Raw genomic sequence first — 21,983 nt, forward strand, 5'->3', positions numbered from 1 at the left:
TTAATACTGAGTCAGACCACTGATCCTTCCAGCTCAGTATTGTCCACACTGATTGGAAGCGACTCTCCAGGGTTTCGAGTACAGGATCTCTCTGGAGATGCCAGGGACAAAGCCTGCGATCTTCCACATGCAAGGCAGGAGCATCAACAAAGGCAAAGCAGATGCTGAACTTACAGCTTCTTGGATTTCACACCGGAAGACATGAATTCTGAAGAGCTCCGAGTTGTAATGGCTTTCAGTGAAAGCGAAGCAGTCGCTTTCTGGAGTCCCGTCGTGTCCCCGCACACAGAACAGGATCTTGTAAATGGGATAGTTGGCTATTTCGGTGTTTGTTGGGGGTTCTAGCAGCCTGCAGAGCAAAAGAGGGAAATGAAGGTATGAGCTGCAAATGCTTCACCTTGAAGACAGACAAGCTGCAAGTAGTTTAATGATAGAGCCAATCTTTATCTAATTAACTGGTCAATTTAATTGAGCAAAATATTTTCTAATAGGCTAAAAAAGGATCTAAATTGAGCAACAGCTCATATTCAGAAGTGCACCTTCTGTGTTTCTGCTTTCTTTCTTACTGAATGCTTTTACAGCTCTCCTTAAAGGAAGCAAAGGTGGTTTTCAAAGAAACATGTTTCCCTGATGGAGGACTGTTCATACTTGATGCCCATCATGATCTATGGGATGGCTTTGAAAATATGAATTTATTCCTGACTCTCTTGAATCACTCTGTACCATCCCAAGCGTATTATATTTGTAAATGCCAGGTTCACTGATTGGAGGGCAGAGAGGACATCATTAGGCCCTCACTCCCACTAGCAAAGATTTCCACTAAGGCAACATGACCTTCCCTATCTTTCCTCCCACACCCAGTTGGCTTTGGGGGTAGAAGAACCCTCAGAACAGCATGGGGTAAGCTGAATTGCTTGCTCTGTTGGAATAACTGCCATAGTGCTACACTGAATTCCTTCCACTGGACATTACAGATAATTTTAAAAGAGTTCTATTCTTTTGCTGACATTAAAATCTTCCATCCACATAAATCAGAAGTTGCAGGAGCAGACTAGACAATAATTATGCCTCCATTCTCCCTTTTATAGATTTCGTGTTTGAGTTTAACGCCTGTTATCTGAAAAATAATAAAATCAGTGCTAGCACAGAAAAGTCAGCACTGGCCACCAGAACAGCTGGGAGGCTGAAGGAGCGACATTCCCTTCACCGACGCCCCCACCACCCACCTGCCTTTTTGCTGCTGGCAAATGTCTATGGAGACCTGAGAGTTGGCAGTGAACCATCTAGCCTGGTGAGAAGATCCCTAGCCCAACTGAACTGCATCTAAGTCAGGCTGCTGCAGTCACCGTGGAGTGAAGCAAGACCGCACACTTACTTACAGTACAGGTTGGCTTTATTATTTATTTTGCTCATTAACTTAAGATTTTGCACTGTACTTGTATCTAGATTCATTTCTTTGCAATACAGTAAGCCCGCAACGTTCGCACATTTAACTTGTGTACATTCAGCTTTACAAGCTTCAGAAAATAATTTATAAAAATTAAAAAGGGGTTGGGTACTGGGGGAAAAGATGTTTGCAATCCCACCCACCATTTCACCTTGAAGTGTTTTGACTATACGTAATTTTGGCTTTGGGCACAATCTCAAGAATGTAACCCCTGCGTAAGTTGTGGGATTGCTGTACTGGCATTTATCCTACACTTCCTGAAATGTTTTTTGTCTTATTTGAATGCTCTGACATGTTCCATAGCAAGTTGTGTGTGTCCCCCCCCCCCAAGTTTTGTACTTTGATAAACTGCTTTAGCACTGCGGACAAACAGCATAGAAATAAATGAAGCTTTTAAAAAAGAAAATAAGCAGCCACAATTTACAACCAGTTTATCAAATAAGACATTTTCAGAAGATTGTCTTGGTGTTGCCCCATAGTAACCATGAGGCAACTTAGAAACTATTGCCACAGTATACAAAGCAGGTCCTAAAAAACACCACTGCCAACGACAGGTGGACCTACAGAGCCTCCCACAATGCCACACCACAGGTGGGAAAGTACCTCACAGTTCCCTCCGACACATTAGGAACCGAAAGAGTCACGTCCACGGAAATCTCACACTGGCTTCGCAAGATGGACATCATCCTCAGGGCCTCCACCTCGCTCCTGGGAGCATTGACCGAGGCACAGCCCAAGTAAGTGAGCTTGCTGAAGACAACGCTGTCCTCATCAGCAACTGGAGTAAAAGGACTCGACTCCTCGGAATCTACAAAACAGCAGAAAAGCGGAGTCCGTTAATCTGTGTATCGAATTGCTAAATTGGATCGGTATCCTCTACCACTCACATTAAGTTAAAATGAGTCTCTCCTGTGTGGTCAATCTGACTCTCAGATATGACTATTTGCACCCTATCTGATTTGCAGAGTTTGGATCTGCACCATTAAGCAGGGGTGCCAATAGGAAACTTTAGTGATATCAATGATTGAAATTGGCCCCTTCCCCCTTAAAAAGCAACCCACCCTTTAGGGAATGGTTGTGAAAGACCAGCCATGATTGGAAGGACAATGAAGCCCCCTGGCCTCTCTCTGCTCAGGATACACAAAGGCTGTGTGTATTCTGCTCCTCTCCAAGAAAGCACCATAGAAGTGCAAAAGGCTGTATCTGGCAGGGTTCAACCTCAACAAGATCGTCAAGTTCCTAGGCATTACTGCTGTGCAGGTTAAGACTTAGTAACACATTTATGTTCTGCACTTTCCATCCTTTAAGCCTACCCCCTAGGGCAGCTCCCAACCAAAGTATCTAACCAAAATATCAAAACCAAGTAATGAACAACACCAGGGAGGACCAGGAAGAGTCACCGGTCCCAGTTTCATAAAAGACAGGCTTGAACAAGGCCATTTTGACCTGCCTTGTAAAACACTCCCTATGAAGTGGTCAGGTCTCTTACAGAGCAGGGAATTCTGTATTGTGGATGCCACTGAAAAGTCCCCCATGTCCCTTGCCTTCACCATCTGAACCTCAGAGGGTAGATACAAAAGAGAAGGCCTCTGCATGAAGTTAGTTGACCAGCTGCTGTCCCTTGACATTTGTCAGCTGCCTTGAGTGTTTCTGCTGGCTTTCTCCATTATTGCCCAAGCTAATTGTTCATTAGCTGCCTTGAGTGTCATTTTGACAGGAAGGCACAATATGAGTATTTTAAGAAATGACTTTCAGAAACTCACCCCAGATTTTCTCTGCATCTGTGCTTCCTTCTCTTTCTTTCAGAGGCTTCTCATGACCCGGTTGCGCCCTCTCATTTCCCACCCACCTGCCCCAAATTTCTCTCACCTCCCTGCGCTGGCTTCACTGGCAAGCTCATATCAGGTTTCTGGGGTCCCGCCACAGACACAGGGTTAATTGTGGAGGAGGCGGAAGCCTCAAGGAGGACTGGTTCATCTCCCTCTCCTCCATCGTGATGGCTGTCCTCCTCCTCGTGTTCTCGGTCATTTGATTGGTCTTCCATGGGGGGATCCATTAGGACGTCTTCAAGCTCTTTCTGCAGTTGCTGCTCACTCCCATTCCCTATAATCTGTGAAAGCAAGTGGAAAAGGGTCAGCCAAAAGAGGAGGGATGGGGGCTTGACTGAGACCAGACACACATTCACTACAGGAGGATAAAGAGAGGTTAAAAGCAGTTCAAATAACTTTGCATTTTCTCAACTCTCAAGAGACACAGATATCACTTGAAGGTTTCATTGGGTACCTGCAATGCTCATGAAAACAATACATAAGCCTACTAAGATCTCGGCCTTCTTGGCCAAGAAAATGCTGCACTGCTCTCTCCAGCACAAAAGCACAGGAGCAGCCCTACAGACTTCTGAATGTGTAAACTGTACAGTAGAGACACAGAATCAAGAGCAACAACAGTAGTGGAATTCCGATGGGCATTAATGACAGCCAGGAGCTGGGAACAGCGTGGCTGAGCATTCCACAGTGGTTAAAGCAGACTGGGAAGAGGCTGCAGCACCATCACAACTCATAGATGAAGGCAACTTCTCCCAGGCACCCAAGCTGCTAGGGCTGCCCTTGTGGTCAGCACCATACCTATTTCTACCATGGCTTTCTATTCCCCACCTAATCCTTCCACATTTACCAATTTAACTAAAATGCCTGCCTGCTGACAAGTCCCAGCCTGTGAAGTTACACCTAGACCTAGATCAAGTAACATCTGACCATCCCAAACGCATTTGTGTCAAAACAATGGAATAATATAGTATCTACTAAGGAGAAAGAATGCAAAGAGGCGCCCACTCAGAAGTCTTCCCACAGCCTGCTGCATAAGGCAGCACTGCTAGTGTTTAGCCTTTCAGACCTAGAGGCAGGGCCCAAGCCTCTGGTCAAACGTGCTGGGTGACCTTCAGCTAGTCAATGCCTCTCAAGTCTGACTTGCTTCACAGGGTAGTTGTGAGGGTAAAAAGACGCACCATGTCACTGATTCCATTGGAGGAAGACTGGGATGAAAATGTTGATTACTATTAAGCACTAAAGCCAAAGCTGTATGGTATGTGGCTCCTTGCTCCTGCTTCTCCCTCACAGACAGGGACAATGTAGCTCCCTTGGCACTACTGACTGCATTTATAACCCCAGCATTTTCCCCATGGAGCTCAAGGTGGCTCACACGGTTCTCCCTCTCCTCATTTATTGCTCACAGTGAAATAGCTTAGGCTGAGAAGCACTGACAGGCCCAAGGTCACCCAGTGAGCTTCATGACTGACTTGGGATTCAAATCTGGTCTCCAAGGTTCTAGTCTGACACCCTAGCTACTACACTACCCTGCCAAAACCAGCCTGCCTCTGAGCCCATCTGAGCCCCCACTTCTCCCTCCCATCCTGTGCCACAGTTCTCCACCACTGCCTGGCCACAAACACCCCTCTCCCCCTGCATCCCTTGGCCACTTTCCAGCCAGCTGGCTCCCACTGAAAACTGAAAGGGGAGAGTCACAGAGCTGACACTTGGCCAGAGGTAGTTTGTGGCCAGACACATTTTATGGCTGCTTCCTCCAAGATGTTCAAATGAGAAGTTGAAGGAAATCATTCAGAATGCAAGCACTCCCATCTTCCCCAGGAGAAATAACTGGGTACAGCCACCTTTTAAAAGCATCCCCCTCCATCTACTCTCCACCTCACTTACCTGATGGCTGCTTCCTCCAACAAAGAACACCAGTCACTTAAGCCTCCAGTGAAGTGGAAGTGCAAACAGTACACAAAACAGGAGTTTTCCTGCCCTGTCAACGTGGGAGTAAACTACTGAAATGGTAGGTGTGGAGATGCCACCTAGTCACATTCACTTCCATCTCCAGGACAGGAGGCAACCTCCAGAGCCACAAAGCTGACCAATCCTGGCTCACAGATTCAATGCGACCGAGACCATAGCCACATGGAACATTACCGTCTCCACTTGGAAGGAAGTCTTTCACGTATCGGTACAAGGACAGACCAAGATGGCCTGAAATCTGGTCAAGCCTGTTGAGCTAAATTAGACAGCAGGTAGCTTTGCCCTGTAATTTGCATCAGAAGAGAACAAGCCTTTGGAGAAAAGCTGTAGGCTCAGAGGCAGAGCAGTCGCTTTGTGTACCAAAGAGGGTGCCATTGTGAGTCCCTGGCATCACCAGTTAAGATAATCAGAAAGCAGGTGGAGAGGACAGACCTTTGCCCAAGATCCTGGAAACTGTGGACAGGGGAGGTGAGGGGTACAGAATCTTTTTCAGCCCAAGGGCTGCATTTCATTTATAGGGAACCTTCTGGGAGCCAGAATCAAACATAGGCAGAGCAATGCATGTGACTCTGGCCTTTGAAATCCCAACCATGCAGCAGCAGCTAGGGATTTGCACACACCTTTCCATCCAGGCAAGCTAGAGGCTTCATCACAGTTCAAAGGCCAATTCCAGCCAGGCAAAAGAGCCCAAGGAGGATACAGAGCAAGGCTAGTAAGGGGCATGGTCTGTGGAAACTGTGAAGACGGTCCTGGCAGCCGGAAACGCAGGACTGGATTCTGCCCTGGGGCTAAGGTTCCCCACCCCTTGAGTAGACAATGCTGACCAACGCCCATGGTCTGACTCAGTCTGAAGCAATTTGACATTTCTTTTAAGTGTAGTAGAAGGCTATTGCCTAGCTTTCTGTGCACAGAGAAGACTCCAGCAGACAGAATGAAGAGGCATCCACAAATAATCTGCCCTTAAAAAGTCTAAATCCAAAAGGAGGGAGAGGAGATATTTGAGGATATTTAACTGCGTAAAAGACAATATGCAAAGGGGGCATTTCAGCTGGAGAGACTTGCTGGTTTCCAGAACAAGAGAAACAAATATAGTAGGACTTAATTGATCCACCATATGTTATAATACAGGTGTAAGAAACCTGGGGCTGCCCAGATATTATTGGGCCTTCAACCCCAGCCAGCATGGCCAATAGTGAAGGATGTTGGGCGTTCTGTCCAGCAACAGCTGGAAGGCTGGAGGTTCCCCATCCCAGCATAATGTATGAAGGGATACAAGTAGACATTGGGCAGCAAGGAGTGTGCCAGCATGCCAGCCAGCGGGTTCATCATCACCCATTAACATTACAGGAACCAGGTTGTTAGTCATTGCTATGTACACTGTTGGTGACTGCAGCCCCGATCTTGGGTCTTTGGCTGCCAATGATGAAGCAGAATTTGGCCCACCATAGGTAACAAACTTGCTTCCCTCTAACTCAGGACCTTTTGGGTGGCCCTAAGCAACATGTGACCCTCACATCCAAGCAAGTCACTGGGCTTTGAGAAGGTGTGAGGTGTGAGAGAAGACCTCTGGCAGGGTCTTAAAGTCCTCTCGTCTTCTTTCCAAAGCAAAGTTAGTGCTTTCCCAGCTTTGGGAAGAAGATGGAAGAGCTCTAGGACCCTGCCAGAGCCTAATACATCTTCCCCAAAGCCCAGAGCCTTGCTTATCCAGCTTTAGGAAGGCAGCACAAGGGTTGGTGGGGTGGCTTCGCTTCCTCTGCCCCAGCCCCACATGCAACAAGGCAATATGCAGCCAGAGTTAGAAACTCAGATATATAAGCTAATTGCCAAATGGCACCTTGAACCTAAGTTACGGTCACCACAGCAGAATGTCTAGGTACCTTTTTTAAACTGTGAAATTTATTGTTATTGTTATTGTTATTATTCATTTCATTTATATACCACTTTATATTTTAAAGAAATAATCTCAAAGTGGTTTACAACATATTAAAACATCAAATAAAACAATGCAGTATAAAACAAATTCAAGCTTCAAGGAAAATATTTTGGATCCTTCCAGGGTGGATTAGATTTAAATTAAATTTATTTAAATCATGATTTAAATCACTAGTCAGTAAGACTTGTTTTAAATCATTTTTTTACAGAAAGACTCATTCTTGCTAGTATAATCTTAATATTTACAACCAGATGACGGTTTCATTTTTGGAAAAAAAAATGTTCAGAGTAGTTTTTACAGTTATATCAAAAATTACTGATTTGGTTATACTATTAGAAATACATAGACCAATAATTATGAAATTATAGTGAGGTTTAATAAGTTAACTGTTTACATTTGGACATCCTTTCCTCTGTACTTTATTGGAATGAGAAAAATAATCACTTCCGTAATAACAATTTAAACCATTTATTTAACTAAGACAATACTGTAACATTAAAGCATACATATCCATCTTTGTTAACTGATGTGGTTAAACAATTTTTTTTAATTAAAAAAACTTAGTTTCGGTACACATGAGAAACTTAAATAAATCCTTATTTCTTGAATAGCCTTTGGACTGTAATGTAACTTAAATAGAAAACTATCTTTAAAAATATTTTTCCTCCAAAAGCATTTTATTTTAAAAATCTGATTTAAATAAAAAAATCTGATTTATTTTTCTTTTAAAAAATCATTGATTTTTATCCACCCTGGATCCTTCTCTAAGTGACATTTTGTTTTCTCTATAGTTATTTACCTACTTAATCTATATAGCTGCCCCTTAGCAGAAGTACTCTAGGAAGCCATCATGGTGTAGTGGTTATCGAGCGTCGGACCAGGACCTGGGAGATCAAATCCCCACTCAAGTCATGATCTTGGGCTAGTCACAGCCTCTAAACCCACCTCACAGGGTTGTTGTACGAATTACCATATTTTTCACTCTATAAGACGCATTAGACCATAAGACGCACCTAGTTTTTGGAGGAGGAAAACAAGAAAAAAAAAAATTCTGAATCCCAGAAGCCAGAGCAGCAAGAGGGATTGCTGCGCAGTGAAAGCAGCAATCCCTCTTGCTGTTCTGGCTTCTGGGATAGCTGCGCAGCCTGCATTCACTCCATAAGACGCACACACATTTCCCCTTACTTTTTAGGAGGGAAAAAGTGAGTCTTATAGAGCAAAAAATACGGTAACTGACAAGGGGGTGAACCATGTACTCCTTGCAGAATATGGTGGGATATAAATGCAATAAATAAGCTCTTCTGCCTACCTGCTTAAGAAAGCTGGAGAGGCTAGCCAGATGGAGATATCAGCTGCCAACCTGGCATCCAAAGATCTCCATGTGGTCGCTATTGGACCTGCTCCAGTTGCAAACTCACATGATGCCTGGCTGTGTGCAGCCTGTGGGTTCAGGGTTGAAGTACTCTTGCAACCCACTTTGGTCTGAAAAGCTGGATTGCTGGTAACGCAAGAGCATAAGAAGAGCCCTGCTGGAACAGGTCTATGGCCCCTTTAGTCCAGCATCCTGTTCTCACAGTAGCCAACCAGATGCTTATGGGAAACCCATAAGCAAGATTCAAGCACAAGAGCACTCTTCCCTCCTGTGGTTTCTAGCAACTGGTGCCAGGATCAAAGCATGTTGGCAAGAGGCCCTTATTTTGCCGGGTGCTGTCAAGTCTTTCAACTCTGATTAGCACCCCCTCTCCAAATGTGTAGGCAAATGAGGGGCAAAAGCAAGCACAGAAGTGACTCTCCCAGAACAGTGCATGTTAAAAGATGTGCGCGCTCAGTCAGACACCTCCCAGCCCGATCACTGCTCACATAATGGAGGAAGCTGCATTATACAGAAACCAACTACTTGACCATCTAGGAAAGTATAGTGAGAGGCAGGGTCTCTCAAGGGTCCGAGGCAGATCCTAACCCTTCTAACCAGAGATGCTGTCAGGGACTGGGCAATGGTCCCCCAGCCCCCAACATGTGCAAACACACACTCAAGTAAATTAAGGGAGGAGGCCGTGTGATTCTGAATACTGGCTGCCAGGAATCACAAGTGGGGAGAGCTGCTGTCAGTGTTAGAAACTCAGGTACATAAGATATTCACCAGATGGCTCCTGAAACCTAGGTTACAGACGCCACAACATAATTCAGCCACCCTTTCCATTTATATTTTCGAAACACATGAACTAATACATAGTTCACATCAGTGACACCTTGTTAATAACACATTTTTAATAGCAATTCTTAACTGGGCACCACAAACATAAATGGGGCTCAGCCCCTGCAATAGTGGTCAATAATTAATATTCACAGTTTTGACCACTGTTTACCACAGGCCTCATCCTTCCTCTGTGGTAGCCCATCACTTCTCCCATTCCAGCAATGCAACTTCCCCATCCTCCCAGTGAGAAGCCACAACCATGGAACTGTGTAAGTTCATGCCATGGATGTGCCCTAGAATTTCTAGCTGTGCTTGAGCATTGCAAGCTCTTTCCAGGCTCTACAACTTTAAGAACGTAAAAAAGAAAACCCAATCTCACCCTGTAATAATTACTTCCTTGGAAGAGGCATGGCAATAGGAAGTGAGTGTCAGGAGCGGCATTCAAGGCAGTGCTAGCATTTATGATCAGAGCTCAAGCCTTGTTCAACAGCATTCCCAATGGTGATACGGTAGTAAATGTGTTTACACATACACCAAAAAAGCCACTGGTAAATTTTATATTTCATAAGTTCATTGAGAAGAATGAATGGATGCCAACTGAAAACCCAATACTGTGGTATCTCAGGTTACATACACTTCAGGTTACATACGATTCAGGTTACAGACTCCACTAACCCAGAAATAGTGCTTCAGGTTAAGAACTTTGCTTTAGGATGAGAACAGAAACAGTGCTCCGGTGGCACGGCAGCAGCAGGAGGCCCCATTAGCTAAAGTGGTGCTTCAGGTTAAGAACAGTTTCAGGTTAAGTATGGACCTCCGGAACGAATTAAGTACTTAACCCGTGGTACCACTGTATTAGGCATGCTTAGAAGTTTCAAAGCATTTCAGGTCAAATATTTATGGTGTATTGGGACAAAAAATACCACAGGATACTCATTTGCTAAATACAAGTGAAATAAATATGCTAAACTACATCACTGTAGGGCATCAGAAAGTCTTCCAAGGCAAGTTGACAATTTTCCAATGCAAATTAACCTAATTTGCACAGATTCCCCCTCCCCCTGCATACAATCCAACCCCCGCCCTAGAAAACCCACATCACTATTTTTCAACACTCACACTCTGTATTCCAGGGCATGTTTTCTCTCTGCCCAGCATGGAGAGCCTTCTTTCCATGCACAGTTATGCACTTCTTCAGTGAAGTAAAAGAGGCCAAAACTATGAGAGGAAACCTAACAGACTCCACGTGGCTTGGGCTCCCCCCAGGACACATCTGAGGCTGCCCTGCTTCCCTTAAGCATCCAGACAGCAATCACTCAAACACAACAAACTCACTCAAATACCACAGCCAAGACAAGAAGCAAGATAAGGTTCAAAGCCATCCAAGTCATTAAGCACTGTATCTAACCTTGGCCTGTGATAAACACTCTAATGTAACACAGTGTGGAGTTCCAGATTAGATAGTTCCGTTTGGTAATTACTGTGACCTCGAATTGTTTTTCAAAAGCCTGCTCAAGAGCAGAGCTGGGCCAGGCCCCTACTTTTTAAACAGGGAACACAATACCTTTGGGAAGAAGCCTATTCTTTAGACTCTGGAACAGATGTAAACTAATTGGAGAAACAGGAAGCATCCAGGCACTGGGCTGGAGGAAATCATTCAGTGTCTTGCAACAAGCTCAATGTTGCCAGGGTTCCCAACAAACCACATCCCATTGAAACAGTCTGCACTAAATCAGATGGGCTGCAAGCTTGGCTTTATCAGCCACACCACGTAATCAACCAAACATTTAATAATCACAGTTCAAATACTGGAACAACAACACAGAAGAATTCTGGACACTCATGATCTGTGGCACTGGGACAACACTCCCCAACCACTCAGCACCCCTTCCCTGGTATGGTTCAGTGCACAGTTAAAGAATATGGTCAGAAGTAGCAGCCAAGCCATGTAATTTAAACTGGGGTGAGGGCAGAAGCAGTGCTCTAGAGAGAGCCACTGCAGGTACCTATACCTAAAAGAGGAACTGATTCATGTGAGCAGGCCATACTTCATTCCCAGGCTGCACTCCTCACTGGCCTTCCTCAAATGCTTTCATCTGGCTGGAATGTGTGCTTCGGCTGTGATAATCTCTTGCTTGTCTAGATGGAGTGATATGGTGTGAGAGGGCACGTGCACACAAACCAACCTCTGGTTTCTGAATGGATGGAATATAACATACTGATCTCTGGCAGTGTCTGGTTTTTGTTCTGTCCATCACCACCGTGCCCACAAGGGAATGCAGCACTTTGACTGAAAAGTTATCCAGCCTGGCAATAGATCTTAGTTACAAAGTACTTAGCACCCACCTAATGCCCAGGTTTGCTTTCCTCCTCCTCCATCCCAAATGTTTTTCATTTTGTATCATGCCTTTTATATTGCAAGTCTGAAGGCAAAGACTTGTCTTATCACTGATCTCTGCAAGCCACCCTGGGAGCCCTTTTCAGTTGAAGAGCGGTGTAAAAATGCTTCAGATTAAAAAACAATTTAATTTGGGATTGCAGAAGCCAGTTCCAGCAAATAACTGCTGACAAATGGAACAGAGTGACCGTGCTGTGCAGATATACCTTCCCTTCTTCCCCCATTCCCCCAATACTGAACTCCCATCTCTGTCTGATCAGACTTGAACTACAGGCTCTTACCTTCAGGCCTGTCTTTTCATCATCACTACCATTATTGGTGGATGGTGTTTCATCCCCTTGCCTGGAAATCAAGACAAAATCTTCGCTGTTAAGAGTGGATACCGAGTCTGAAGACACACTGATTTTTCCAACAGAGGCCTTGTCATCCATGACTTTAAAAAAAGGAAGCTTGACTCATGGATGGGCTTGTATTACAAGTACCTGAAAAACAAATAAAATAAGTTTGTTTATTACTAAGCTGCTCCTAGAAAGTCATGCCTCGAGATGTTCTTAAATTCACAGCTGCACAGCTGCACAGTGTTAAGAACCAGCACACCTCAAGCTGCTGTTGAGCCAAGTTACCACTTATCGCTACAGTTTATTTATACACCACTTTTTCAGCCAAAAAGGCCCCCAAAGCAGCAAACAGCATGTTTTTTATCCAAGTTAAAATAATTACATTAAATACTATTTCCTTCTTATTGTTGGCGTATTTTTACTGTAAGCTGTTCAGATATTTTCTATTATTTTATGTGGTTTAAAAATACAGCAAAATGCCACAAACCAGGGGTGGAAAACCGATGACCCTCCAGATGTTGTTGGCTTACCACTCCCACCATCCTTTCCCACTGGACCATGCTGAGTGGGGCTGGTGAACATCTGAAGGGCCCGCAACTTCCCCACTACTGCCCTAAACCTTACGAAATGGCCACTGAAGCAGGAACTGGGGCAGAGGTTGGCAGGCCTCATCATTTCAGCACAAGGCACTGACACAGATTTTCCAAGGGAGCAGATAGGGGAGAGCAATGCAACCCACAAGGCCTTTCCTTATCTTCAGTTACAGTGCTGAAACCAAGACAGAGCTGATGTCACCCAATTCACTGTCCCAACCTCCACATGGGTTTTTAATAAAGCACATTCCCAAGTTGCCCCCGCCATTCTGGTTGCTAAAAGAGAAACGGCACCATTCATCCTCATGCTAGAGATGGAATGCAGCTCCCTGGAATAACACACTCCATGTTATATTACTGGCATCTTCATCTATATGAGAGGAACTTCAGACCAATAAGCCCAAAGTAACCCTTGGGACTTGCTGCAGGCCACACCCCTCACTGGCCCAGCTCCATGCCCTCCTCCCTTTCCTTGGCTAGAATGCAACCTCTTGCCTGCATGGATGGTGGGTGAGAAGACGCGCTCAGGGCGTGTGCAGAAACTGCTGGCTTTTGTTTGATTGAAAACATAGCCACAAGGCCAGGGGCTGGGTGGGCAAGCAACACAAGAATGGGCCTTTTCTGCAGTGGCCCCCCATTTATGGAATGCTCTCCCCAGGGAGGTTTGGCTGGAGGATTCATTATACACCTTTAGGCACCAGACAAAAACATTCCTCTTCGATAAGGCCTTTGGCTGATTGACATTCAATGCCCTTTTAAATGTGTTGTGGGAGGGAGGATTTTTGGTTTGTTTTTGTTCTTATTTTTATTTATTTATCCCTTACTGCGAGAGCTACAGGGAACCAGGCAGAGGGCCTTCTCGGCAGTCGACCCCTCCCTGCGGAACACCCTCCCTTCAGATCTCAAACAGATAAACAACAATAAAATTTTAGAAGACATTTGAAGCCAGCCTTGTATCAGGAAGTTTTTAATGTTTGATGTTTTATTATGTTTTTATACAGTGGTACCTTGGTTCCCAAACTTAATCCGTTCCAGAATTCTGTTTCAAAACCAAAGTGTTCCAAAACCAAGGCACGCTTTCCCATAGAAAGTAATGCAAAATGGATTAATCCATTCCAGACTTTTAAAAACAACCCCTAAAACAGCAATTTAACATGAATTTTACTATCTAACAAAACCATTGATCCATAAAATGAAAGCAATAAAGTACTGTACTATAAAATAAATAAGACAGGGGCTTTTATCCATTTCTGCAGTCATACAATCAATCAATCAGTAGCTGAACTGGGTTTCCGCACAGTCACAAAAACAAAGCCACAAGTCACAGTCACAAGTCAGTCCCATAAAACGAAGAACAAGTCACAGCCCCAAAAACGAAAGAGCCACACAAACAAAAACGCAAAAAATAGCAAAAACAAAGGCTCCAAATATCACCTCTGTGTTGCATGGGTGCTCAGGACTCAACAGCCAACAGACTCAACAAGAAGCCTCTGGTTAGCAGCAGGAGACTCAATTTACAATTGGAACACACTCAACACGAAGCCGTACATGTTCAGCTTCCAAGGCGAAGTTCACAAACCGGAACATCTACTTCCGGGTTTGCAGTGTTCTATTTCCATGTTGTTCATAAACTAAGCTGTTCTAAAATCAAGGTACCACTGTATTTTGCTCGAAGCCGCCCAGAGTGGCTTGGAAAACCCAGCCAGATGGGCAGAGCATGATGATGATGAGGATGATTTCTGTCTTTTGTGTTTTTTATATTGTAATTTTATGTTGTGAACCACCCTGAGATCTATGGATATTGGGCAGTATACAAATTTTAATAATGATAATGATAATAATACAAGGTTAGGATTCACATCTATTGATACACCAAATATTTGCCTCTGGCCACTGGCCACCACTGGCGTGGCTTGTTCAGAAGTTTCTCCAATGAGGAAATAAGGTCCTCAAGCTGAAAAATGCTGAATGACCCAATAACATGGCACTGGAATGGCACTTCGCCCAAGGCCCTGGAAAGTAAACAGGACTGAGCTAGATGGGCCATGTGACGCAGGACCTGGTCCCCTGCCCCACCACTTCTCTAAGCTGGGCTATCACTAGGGCTAAGCGATGCTTGGTGGTCAACATTGTGATACATCACCAGCTAAGCATTGTGATATACCAATATAGCACAATGTCTGAAATAAGGATGGAACTAGGTAGAAGCGAAGAGGATAATGTCCTGACAACTGCTACTACGTAGGGGTGTAAAATCAATACATTTTTACTTACCTTTAACATGTTTTTACAACTGTTTTGTTATAGTACAGAGCAACAGGGGTGGCAGGAATAATGAGAGGAGTGATGACCAGCTTCACCCTTTATCCCACATCACAATTTTTTTACTCTTTTTTTGGATATATCTCCAAGTTGAATACAGTGGTACCTCTGGTTGCGAACAGGATCCGTTCCGGAGGCCCGTTCGTAACATAAGCAGAACGCAACCTGCATCTGCGTGTCTGGCGATTTGCTGCTTCTGCGCATGCATGTGATGTCATTTTGCGTGTCTGTGCATGCGCAAGTGGTGAAACCCAGAAGTAACCCTTTCCGGTACTTCCGGGTCACCACGGGACGCAACCAGAAAACGCTCAACCTGAAGTAAACGCAACACGAGGTATTATGAAACTGTTATCACAATGTGGACTTCAAACCAATTTTGGACAATGTATTGCTACATCGCCCAGCCCGAGTTATCATGTGTCTCCCTCCAGCTTTATCAAAAGCAGAAGGGTGCTCAGAAGGGCTGCTTGGGAGATGTGATCTACCTGATTAACTCTGGCTTTCACTGATCAAATGAGCCAGAAGACATGGCCTCCAGCTGCAGGGGAGCCTTTAAAGGCCGAGCTGCCATTGCATTTTGTTCCTAATCTCGCTGCTGGGAATCCAGTCCAGGTCTTCCAACAGGAAGCTTCACCATCCTCAGCTAAATGGACTAGCAATACCATGTTGCAGTAGATAGGCTACAGTTTATTGTGTATTATTCTGCTTTACCTGTTGCCTGCTTTTCCGTTATCTGTTATTTCTAATAAGAGATATTTCTAATAAAATTTCACAATTGGATGAGTGATTGCCGCCCTCAGGGTTTGGGAATCCAAAACGCACCTAGACTGCATTGGGTTCCACACTATTGGAAGTCTAAGACTAGAGTGGAATTTACCCTATTCTCAGGGAGAAGGAGGAGGGCTGGAGAATGGGCCTTGTGCTCTGTGTAAATTGCACTGGTCCAGCATTCCAGGATTTAACAATTCATTGGCAGTTCCCAGTTTCCCTCCTTTGCTTTTGGGGTTGGTGGTGACAGCAACCACTGGGTCGCAAGGTCCAGCTGGCAGCACTGCAGGGCCACTCTGCAGCAACTAGGGAAGAGTTGTGGAAAGCTCTCCTGAGCATTCCACCTTCACCACAGGCCAAATGGCCTAACCACACACCCCAGCACCTCCAGGTAGAGTTTGGAATATCCACTGCTTGAAATTGCTGCTGCAGTTCAATGCAGACAATACAATGTGTACTGAGGCATCAATTGGCAGACACATTATAAGGCAGGGAAAGCTTCAAAAAACCAATACAAAATTGAGCTGGCACAACCGGCTCCTTCCTGCCTCTTTCAGACTTGGCCGTCTTCCGTATTTAGGCAAAAATTCAAAAAAGGAGGGAAGGGAGTAATTACAGAAAATTGGGCAAACTAAGCTGGCATGTGGGGAGGGGGAAAGGCTTCCTCGGTTTGGGGGAGAGGGTCTCCATTGCTCCCTTCAAGTAGGAAGGCCCAGATCCAGGACACTAGGCTCTCTCTTTTCAAAGAACTTCTTCCTCATGTGGCCTCACCTGGGATCCACTTCACAAACCTCTGGTTTCATTATCTAGGAACTGAGAAATGGGAAGGATTTTTCACTGCAGCTAACTTCCACGGCTCGGCACACTTTGCATCCCGTGCATATGTATTTAAAATCATCACAGTATTTCTGCAACACTTAAAAAGCTGAGGTCTGCTGCTCATGTAGTCCAAGGCACTCTGACTCCCAGAGGAATGTGAAAATGAGATTTTAAGCAAGACTACAAGAGTATACGCCAAATAATTAAGATAACTTCAGACCTCCCAGAAAAGTGGAGTTTGGCACAATCACAGATGCAGTCCAAGACAAATTTAGTAAGGAAAAAAAACTTGCAAGAGACAATTGCCATGTCTCTTCCTAAGAAGATCTAAACAAGTTATGGTATTTCCAGATCACTCAGAGAGCTAAGGATGGGAGGGAGTCCAGTTTTCAGATGTTTTAACATTTAACTACATTTTCCTCCTCGGACAGAGAAAATCCGCTTGTCCTTTATTCACATACATGAATCAAATGGGAAAGGGAGGGGGTGGGCTCCAGAAGTAGCCAGGGACATGCCTCGTCGCTGGCCGAATAAGAGCTTCATTTCCATGTGTGTGCATACATATATAAGGCACACATTCATATACAAACCTTGCCCCAAGAATAGTCCAATTCAGCAAGCTAAATGTATCCGCCTTTTCATTTTGCTCCTGCCTGCGACAGGGAGGGGCCAGGAGTACAGTGGTACCTCGGGTTACAGACGCTCTAGGTTACAGACTCCGCTAACCCAGAAATAGTACTTTGGGTTAAGAACTTTACCTCATAATGAGGTGGCGCAGCAGCAGCGGGAGGCCCCATTAGCTAAAGTGGTACCTCAGGTTAAGAACAGTTTCAGGTTAAGAACGGACCTCCAGAACAAACTAAGTACGTGACCAGAGGTACTACTGTACAGTCATACCTCAGGTTGAGCACGTTCGAGTTGCGCTCCGCAGCAACCTGGAAGTAACAAAGCACATTACTTCCGGGTTTCGCCACTCGCGCAGATGCTCAAAATGACGTCACGCGCATGCGTGGAAGCGGCAAAATGCAACCTGCGCACGCACAGACGCACCGTCACTTGTTACGTTTGCTTCAGGATGCGAACGGGACTCTGGAAAGGATCCCGTTTGCATCCCGAGGTACCACTGTACTCAACACTCCAGCTACCTTACTGATAACAGACTTGCAGCTAATCCAAACCAAGAGAGCTGAACCAAATACAGCAGTTGTTCCTTAGAATAATTTCTGGAGGCTGACACAAGTTCAAAACTAGGGCAAACATCCACCCACACGATCTTGCACCCTCAGAAAGCTGCACCCCAAAGAAAGGAGGGCTTCTCAAGAAAAACACCCTTCCTGTGCCCCTTCTAATAAATAACAAACACAGAGGTCTAGATTTCATAGCACTGCATCAGCAAGAAGAAGCTGGTGATACCAAATTATTTTTATACTCCTTGAAGCTTGGGATTTCTCCCAAGCTCTTTGGAGACCGCAGAAGAAGCAAGCAGCCAGAAGAAGCCAGCCAGATAAGACTATGGAATGCTGCCTTCTCCAAAGGTTCCTGCTTTTGAGGTTTTTAATTCCTCTCCCCAGGCAGATTTTCTGATTTCAGCAGCTAGGTAAAGGAGAAATAAAAACTGGTTCCTTGACAATTTGAGATGTATCACATTGGCAGGACCAGCAATCTGTCAGAAGGCATAATATCCAACAACAGCATTCCATCTATTAAAATCCAGGCCAGAGATCTTGATTCAAAGATTTTTCTGAGTCCTCCTTTAAAGGGAGAATACAAAAGGACAGACAGCATTTGGCCCACCAAGGCTCCCTCAACAAGTTTATTTTCTCAACAGCTGGCAAGACAGGTCATTGTTTCCACAGGTAGCTACCATCTTTGGGACAGGTCATCTTCTGTGCCAATACCAATAAATTTCAGCTTCAAAAGTAGGCCTAACATTTTTTGCATATACCATAGAAATATAATGCCTCTTCAACCCAGCAGTAAAGTCTGAACCGGCACAGTTGCAGCCATCCTTCAATGTGAGTAATCAGCACAATAGTTTCGTTCATTTTTATCCGAGAAAAGTGACGCACCAAAGAAGCAGTAAAGCATCTTTTTTTTATTAAATAAAAAATAAAAATAAGTTTGCTTTTCACATTGCCCAATCACCCTTCAGCTGGAGAATAGACATTTCTTGCTGAACAAGAAAGAGGATCCACCACTCAATCTGAGAAGCCACAAACACACAAAGATTCTGTGCTAAGAATTCAGCTCCCCAAAACATTTGCAAGTCATTTTGAAAGAGGAAATGGCATGCTTCAGCCACCCAGGAGAGAAATTCAGATTTCCCTATCCAGTCTTGTAAGTAAACAACAACAAAAAGTGATCGTGCAGTTTCTGGCACATGCTGAAAACTTACCTGTTTATGGAGGCCTTTGCTATCAAATATACCAGCCACTTGTCAGAACTATTCTAGTTAAACGGAGTCTTGAAACGCTGCTAGATTTATTATTTTATATTTGTATTTTCAATGGATTCTACTGTAAGCCTCCTTGAAATAGTCATAATAGGCAAGGTATTTATTTAATTTACTAGCTGGTTAGAGACTGCCCAAGAAGGGAGAACATCCCTCCTGCATTTCTCTGCTGGATGTGGAGAAGGGGGGGGGAGGGGGGCTTCTCGCCTTCTTGCTTGCCATGCTAGATGTAAAGAGGGGCTTAACATCTCATCTTTCCTCTGCTAGTCCACTTACCCACCTGTATAAAGCTCTGTGCTGTCTCAAAGGGAGCATATAAATACAAGGCTGACTCAATGGGAAACTAAGCACAAATACGGGCATTCAGACCAATTAGACTTTAATCTTAAAATCTTGAGGATTAGTAAGTAGCCCAAGTGCTACTATTAGGCTCTCTTCCAACATTTTTTGTTTGGGGGGGGGGGTGTCACTACATGACCACAACAGTGTCATGGGCAACAGAAGATAGTGGCCAGTGACAAATATGGCGGCAGTCAAAGATCCCAGAGAATTTTATATTCTCTTCTTAATGTGTATTCTAAGCCTCATGTTGAGAAGCAGAAAATACATGGGATACAATATTTGGATATAACTTACATATATGACAATAAAACGAGCAGGTTTTCTGGGCGAGGGGTGTGTGATCATGATAGTTGCCATTTATTTATACAGTTCCACATACGTGCATAGCAGGGCTAACCAATGTGGTACCTTCTAGATTTTGTGGACCACAACTCCTACCAGCATGTCCAATAGTCATGGGATTATTAGAAATGTAGTCCACCAACTTCTGGAGGGAACAAACTGGCTACCTCTGCTTGTGTGCAACATAGATTATAGGTCCCTGTCCTGAAGACCTTGCAATTCTCTTCAACTTCTAAGATTCCATTTGGTTTCAGCAGGGGATGAAAACCACAACGTCCTAAAGGGTTGTAGCACTACATACAGTAACTCAATACATAGCAATATATATAACTATATATGCACGCTATATATGGCACCCTTTCCAAACCTGGAGGACTCCAGATGATTTTGGACTGCAACCGCCACAGGTATGCTAACCAAGGAAGGTGGAAGTTATAGCCCAACAACGCCTGGCAGGAAAAGCTTGAAGTTCTTTCTTGTTTAGTTTTAAGATGCTAAATTAGGTTAGGTTATTTACAGCACTTCTGTATGGCTTGATTTTTTGTATTCATTAGTATTATAGTTGTCCCTAATTGTTCTTAATGGGTTTTTTTGAGTTATGATAATTATTGTTCATTTGGTATGTTGTGAGACACTTTGAGGTCCACTGTGGAAAAACTGCATACAAATGATACAACTGATGATGATGAACTACAGGCTCCGCTCCAGATATGGACCTAAAAAAATTGACAACTCTTTGGACTCTCTGGTTGGTGTTTCAAACTAAAAGTATTTCCCAGGGCAGGCCACTTCAAAACAGTGATACAAGAATTTCATTGACACACACTGCTGAAGACTGTCTGGGGCATAAATCAGGAGAAAGCAACATTACATTACATTTATTTGTTTTTTATAACCTTCACTCAAGGCTATAAAACAGGATACAAGTATTATAAATAAATGATAATTCTCTGGATGCCAATTACTTCTCAGAAACTCTGGGTCACAGTTGAAGCTTTCAATAATCTAAGGCAGGGCTTCCCAAACTTCAGTCCCCAGACTTTTTCGACTACAGTTCCCATCATCCCTGACCATTGGTCCTGCTAGCTAGTGATGGTGGGAGTTGTGGTCCAAAAACAGCTGGAAACCCAAATTTGGGGAACTGTGGTCTAAGGAATTAGTGATCATCAGACTATGCTGAAAATTGTCAAAGCCTTCTTTTGTATGAACTTCAAAAAGCAATCAGTTTCAATGCATACCAACAGACACAGAGCTCCTTAGACACAGCAGTGTATACACATATGCTATAATACTTTATCTACCAACAAGACCAAATGTCCAACCTCCCTTTTATTCTTCTTTAGTTGCACAGTCTGTTTTTAGCTTTTTGCAATTTCTTGAACCATTGTGAAATGTCAAATATTCTAGAATTTCCCTGTTCTTTTGTTAACCTTTGAAAACCACATTAAACACACCCTTTTTAAAGGATTTTGCAATGGGGGTGAGCAAGCAAGCAGACAGACAGGCAGGCATATAACAAGGCCAAAGTTGAGCACTTTTTATGTCCCCTTGATCTCACTGGGGACAGACTGGTCATTGTGCTTAACTCCTCCACTGGAAAAAAATGCAAGTCTAAAATGCTTGGGTTTGGCTGGATTGTGGTCCATGAGTTCTGCCTCTCCCTGCCATCACAACCAATTTCTTTCCAGTATTATGCTGTAGCACTCTTAGTTATGTGCACTGTATTGTGGGACCAAGAAGCTGGTGCTCAAGCTACACAAACACTCCCTGCCCTTTATCAAAGGAGTTACAGCCTGCAATCAGGTAATTCTAAGCATAACATGCTCATCCAACTAAGCCAGCATAGCAAATGCCTCAGGGGGTGGGGCAGTGGCAAGCAGATGGCTGTGGTGTCAACTGATTTTCATTCTCCCTCCCTCCCTCCCCCATGCCTGTGCACTGTTCTAATTCCGGTTCAGTTCTTCTCTTAAAACTTCTTCTAAAACAAACACCAAATGCCAAATCAGATATATACAGGAATAAAAGACAACAAGTTTACTGTTTTTTACCACTCCCTCTTGTAAAAGTCAGAAAAACCTCGTTCTTTCCCCAACCACACAATATTGTTGCCAAACCAGTACTAATCTTGTGCTGACTAAGTTTATCCCCTCGCACACACTTGCATGGATAAAGCCTTTGTATTCCTAACACTTGTATTCCTAACACAGCCCAGGCACTTCTGGGGTGCACAGACCCTTG

The 21,983-nt window shown here is 44.1% G+C and overlaps 1 protein-coding gene and 2 long non-coding RNA genes across 4 annotated transcripts in view; 2 read left to right on the forward strand and 1 right to left on the reverse strand.

Annotated features, from left to right (window-relative positions):
* Window positions 1-21,983, forward strand: part of LOC310836556 — a 205,326-nt gene that overhangs the window by 161,304 nt on the left and 22,039 nt on the right. The gene's annotated exons all lie outside the window — the stretch shown is intronic.
* The window catches only part of LOC310836557, a 104,486-nt gene that overhangs the window by 72,379 nt on the left and 10,124 nt on the right, over window positions 1-21,983 (forward strand). The gene's annotated exons all lie outside the window — the stretch shown is intronic.
* The window catches only part of RABGAP1 (RAB GTPase activating protein 1), a 91,927-nt gene that overhangs the window by 66,374 nt on the left and 3,570 nt on the right, over window positions 1-21,983 (reverse strand). The window contains exons 2-5 of one of the 2 annotated variants that reach the window (XM_083721680.1): window positions 12,051-12,251; window positions 3,317-3,557; window positions 2,051-2,255; window positions 175-349 (exon numbers count right to left, since the gene is read on the reverse strand). In XM_083721680.1, the coding sequence (XP_083577806.1) occupies window positions 175-349; window positions 2,051-2,255; window positions 3,317-3,557; window positions 12,051-12,200 (771 nt within the window). In that variant the 5' untranslated portion in view covers window positions 12,201-12,251. The remainder of the gene's footprint in view (window positions 1-174; window positions 350-2,050; window positions 2,256-3,316; window positions 3,558-12,050; window positions 12,252-21,983) is intronic. The other variant, XM_083721681.1, reaches the window with a different exon arrangement.

This window comes from Podarcis gaigeae, assembly GCF_964106915.1.
Source record: "Podarcis gaigeae genome assembly, chromosome: Z".
NCBI lineage: Eukaryota > Metazoa > Chordata > Lepidosauria > Squamata > Lacertidae > Podarcis > Podarcis gaigeae.